Source organism: Ursus maritimus (genome assembly GCF_017311325.1).
Source record: "Ursus maritimus isolate PB19 chromosome X unlocalized genomic scaffold, ASM1731132v1 scaffold_X1, whole genome shotgun sequence".
Classification (NCBI taxonomy): domain Eukaryota; kingdom Metazoa; phylum Chordata; class Mammalia; order Carnivora; family Ursidae; genus Ursus; species Ursus maritimus.
The window spans coordinates 95,414,773-95,419,601 of NW_024423319.1; the positions used below are offsets into that span (position 1 = coordinate 95,414,773).

The window sequence follows — 4,829 nt, forward strand, 5'->3', positions numbered from 1 at the left end:
ATGTACTTGTTCTCTTCTTTGTGGTATCAGCTCTGAGTAGATGAAAGGAAAATTAAAAGAGGATTGTTAAAGAGCTGAGTCAAAGAGGAGAATGGAGGGCAAGGGGAAGAGGCAACTACTGCCTCTCTATACCCCTTTAAGCCTAATGGTGAGAATACTGGCTTTTCACAGTTGCTAGCCTCAGGGCACTTCATCATCTCTTTGTTTCCTTTCATTCTTTACACACTTTTAGTAAATAGTCTCTTCATTAAACTCTATTCCATCACCCTTTTCAAGTCTGCCGTCATTTTTTGCCCAGGATCCTAACTGATATTTTGGTAGTGGAAAATGGGAGAAACTAATGGTAGTATTAAGGGTTGGGATAAACTGCTGGGAAGAGAGATAGGAAGACAAAGTTTTTAAAGCTTTTTACAGCATTCTATGAATGTAATGACTTTTTTATGTGACTCTAATAAATTCTTAACTTGCTTAATTATTTTGGTTGTGTTCCTGTGTCTTTGCATGCACATCTAAGATGAGACAGGGCTATGAGATGTCTGGGATTTGCATGACTAGATAAGACTACTAGGCTCTATCTGGATTGATTATATATTCAGACATTTCTCTCATGGAATTAGGAACATCCCACCCCAGTGTACCCGCTAAGTTTCTTTTGAAATTCAGCGATCGATTATGGTGTGAAATTTGGTTTTGCTCTCAGATAGGACAATATTGTTTGATTTTTTAATATTTTCTTTTATTTTGGAACAGAAATTGAGGAAAGTCCAATCATTCCTTCAGGAACCAATGCTTCAGTTCAGATTGTTACACTGGGATTCAATTTTAGATTAGATTCAGATTGTTATATTTAACAGATAGGACAATATTGCTGTCAGATAGGACAATATTTTTTTTTTTTATTCTGGAACAGAAATTGGGGAAAGTCAATCATTCCTTCAGAAACTAATAATTCAGTTCAGATTGTTATATCAGGATTCAATATTAGATTAGATTCAGATTGTTATATTTAAGAATAACTCCAAAAGTGGACATTAGGAAGGTCACTATGTTTGTTCATCACGATAGCAGCTTATATAGCTGAGAATTCAGATCTCAATTAGAGTTTTCTCTTTCACCAGAATCTACTGCTTTTCTACGACAAATAGGACAGGTAGAGTTCTCCGACAGCCAGCGATCGATACAGTGGACGTGAAATTCATGGGAGCAAGGTAGGATGTGAAGTCTGTTGCCTTCTGTGTACTCTGTGATGCAAATACTACAGGCTTTTAATGCACCACTTTTACCAAAAGATCTTATAGGCAAGTTGTCAATTTGTGCTTTGGTGAGTCCTGTAGGTTGGTCATGATGGTCTTCATTCAAGAGGAAAAAATGGTCCAAATTAAGGGAGGTCCAAGAGTCACTTTCTTCAAATATTATTGGGCTCATAGGTCTACTTTCTCGCCTGGTTTCTGATGGTGAGCCTGATGGTAAGCTTATTTCATTACTGCCTTCAAACATCAGTGATCTAATTTCTGAATTTTCATCACTGGAGCTGGAACTGGAAATAGGACTAGAATTGAAACTAGATATGTAGCTGGAATTTGTACTGGAAATCAATGGAAAATTTGAATGGAAATCAGAACTAGGATTTGAATTGGAACCAGAACTAGTCCTACCACCAGAACCATCTCTCTCATCTGGTGACTCTGCCCTTTCCGTGCTTTGACTTGAGAGTGAGATACTGTCTACTACATCACTGTCACTGTCCATAAGGTCACTTGAGTCACTGAATCTTGTCACTGTCTGTGTAAATGTGCTCTGAATTGTAATAGATGTTGTATCATTTAAATCAGTATTTAAAAGTCTGTGAATGGGAATTCCGGTGGTACTGACATAAGCATCTGTCTGCTCATAATATGAAAACATATGCCTAAGTTCTTCTTGTTCACTGTCTAAAGTGACAGTGTTGTATGGTGTCTCATATGTTAATGGAGTTGTGCTAGCTATGCTATCAGTGTGAGAATATGCCTCAAGATGAACTTGTCCTACTTCAAGATTGAACAGTATAGTTGAACTTATCTGTTCCAATTCCCAAGATTCACCATCACTGGTTGTGTCTGAAGAACTTTCTTCTTGAACAGTAATCCTTGTTCCAGAAGTTGAAAAAAGACCCCTATTTTGCTGCTCGGGTCCAGTTATTTCCTGTCTTGATGTTTCTTCGTGCTGAATTCTAGAAAATAATTCAGTCTCCTCTACCAGAAGCTGCTCAAAAGTCTCAGGTGCTATATTCTGATGAAATCTTAGTAAAAGTTCATTCAGTGAATTTGGAGCTGAACTACTTTCAGTTCTTGCTCTGGTTCTCCGATGCTCTGGGCTCCTGCTTCTTGGTCTTCGCTGACCTCTGGTAACTGGGACTTCTATTAATGCTTCAGTTGTACTTTGTTCTGGTGTAGATGGTCTAATAAATGATTCAGATTGTGAATTTTCCACTTGCCTTTGGATATTTTCCATATTGTCTCCTCTGGGAAGTCTTGTGGATGGTACATATTCGTTCTCTGGATTTGGGCTCCCGTTATTAACATTAAAATTCATTTCTAAACCAAATCTGGAATTATCGCTATTTGAATTAATCTGGCTCAGTTCTTCCCAAGACTGGTTTTCTGTTTGCCCACTTGTCGCATTTTCAGTTTGTCCGAAAGAGTTAACCGAATCTAATAGAGAGTCACCACTAGGTGTATTGTCAGAAGAATCTCCTCCACCTGTTAACAAAAAAAAAAAAGTGGGGGCAGAAAGGAACTACCAAAATTAGAACCATCATAAAATAGCACTCTGAAACCTTGTTTCAAAAGCAAACAAAAAATTAGAACTTTAATACTCAGATGTTTTAAACATTTCACATTTATAGAGTTAATATTTTGTAAGCTGCATTTTCTAGATTTACAAGTAAAGGCAGGAAAGTTTGAGTTCCTCCTGAAAAGAGCTAGGTAATCCTAGATAAATTTAGAGAATTTTTTTTTAAAAGATATCTGGAGGAAGTCTGTTTTCATTATTTCATCATATACATGGCCTTGTGTACCACCATGGAAGGACAGTCAAGAGACTACATTTTTTCACTCCACTGTCAAAACATTAATGCAATTAAACAAAGTTTAGGTACAGTGCTAGTATTTTAGTTCAGTTTACATAACTGCCTAATTCTCATTAGCCTACAACATTATTTCTTCTAGGCTCTTAAGTGCTTATGGTAATATATAAAGTTATTTTAAAATATAAGACTATTGTAGGCATTGTCCAAATTTAAATAAAGTTTATAGGTTTAAAAGTTTTTGAATATTTCTTAATATTACCAAGATTTTGAGTTGACGTGAAATTGAAGGTCAGATCAAATAAATAGACTGAACCTAGCATGTGTATATGAGGCCGTACTTAAGAACCAAACTATTATATGTTGTCTTCATTCGATAATAAAATTCTCTACTTCACACTAGGAGAGAAGCACCAGACCTGATCAGAGTAGGATTTCTCAACCTTAGCACTGTTAACATTTTGGTGCTGGATGATTCTTAGTTCTGGGGAGCTATCCTATGCATTGTGAGGTGTTTGGCAGTACTCTTGGCCTCTGCCCACTATTTGCCAGTAACACCCACTCAACATTTTTGACAACCAAAGATATCTCCAGACATTGTCAAATGTCCCTTGGGGAGTGGGGGCGAAATTACCCCCAGTTAAATGGAGTATATAATATTTTTTGTTGGTAAAGAAGTCCATGTCTTTGTACAAAAAAATAATTCAGGAAGTAGGAGGAACTTTTGGTTGAGGTAGAAAACCAAGAAAAATATCAATAGGCTATTTCACACTGTTGCCCAATTAAAGTAACCCAAATGTGAATTGGGGGAAAAAACATATCTGGACATTCTCACCAAAAATCAAGTAAATACCAGTTCTTTTTAATGAGAAGTTACTTAGCGCCAAATTAATGTGTGCCACTTCTGTATCATCTTTGGCTGACACTACTATGAAGTGACTTACCCATCCCATTCTATTCTCCCTAAAACTGAAATATACCTGTATTTTCATCTGAATTTTGCCGTGGGTTGTCTTTAATCCGTTGAAGTCTCCTCAGCAACTCTTCTAATGTAGTTTCACCTGGGATGCCTAGAAAATTGTTATCCCTCATAAGCTTGTAATCTTCTTCACTCAGGTTATTTACAAATCGATAGAAATCTTCTTCCCGGACCAATCGGTCCATCTGACTTCTGCGCCGAGCCGCAGATTCATCTTCATCGTTGTAACCTGAATTTTCCATCTTGATGAACAAGTGGAAAGATACCTGACTTTTATGACATGGTGTTGAAAAACAATAACTGGGTCTTAATTTATGTATGAGTGTATATATAATAAATGAAATACAATAACTGGATTCTCTTCCTGCTTCGGTTGGAGTGTCAGGACCCGACGCGGTTGGATCTGCCTCCGCGTAGGTTTCTCCTGCCTTCCTGACCGCGGTTCTGCAGCTTCTGATGAGTCCTTAGTTAAGAACCGCCTTTATCTGAGAGCTTGCTAGGCACCGTTGCCTAGGTATCCATTATCCTCCTTATTGTTACCAACTAGGGACTATATTCAAGGTAGGTTTCACTTCATTCAAAACCAGCAAATACTGCCGAGGCTCATTGTGTGCCAAGCACTGTCCTTCACCGCCTTTTACCTGCATGAGCCTATTGTCAGGTTTTCAGGAGTCTTTTCCAGGCTCTGCTGTGCTCTAGTTATTTGTATGTTAAATTAAAGACCCCAAATGCAGCTAGTTATATTACATATGACTGCCTTCTTCAAAATGTCACACCAAAGTCATT

General features: G+C 37.6%; 1 protein-coding gene across 1 annotated transcript; it reads right to left on the reverse strand.

Moving 5' to 3' along the window:
• Window positions 1-965: 965 nt before the first annotated feature.
• LOC103668296 (E3 ubiquitin-protein ligase RLIM-like) lies at window positions 966-4,285 on the reverse strand. Its single transcript, XM_008696504.1, has 2 exons — window positions 4,045-4,285; window positions 966-2,738 (listed from the first exon to the last, which is right to left on the reverse strand). The coding sequence occupies exons 1-2, from the start codon at window positions 4,283-4,285 to the stop codon at window positions 1,093-1,095; spliced, it is 1,887 nt and encodes a 628-aa protein (XP_008694726.1). The 3' UTR covers window positions 966-1,092.
• Between the last annotated feature and the right edge of the window lie 544 nt (window positions 4,286-4,829).

Bases quoted from the DNA above. Each gene is read 5' to 3' on its own strand.
- LOC103668296 (XM_008696504.1), bottom strand. From the start codon at position 4,285: ATGGAAAATTCAGGTTACAACGATGAAGATGAATCTGCGGCTCGGCGC. The intron at 2,739-4,044 runs GTATATTTCAGT...TTTTGTTAACAG, and splicing joins AAATTCAGATGAAAATACAG to GTGGAGGAGATTCTTCTGAC.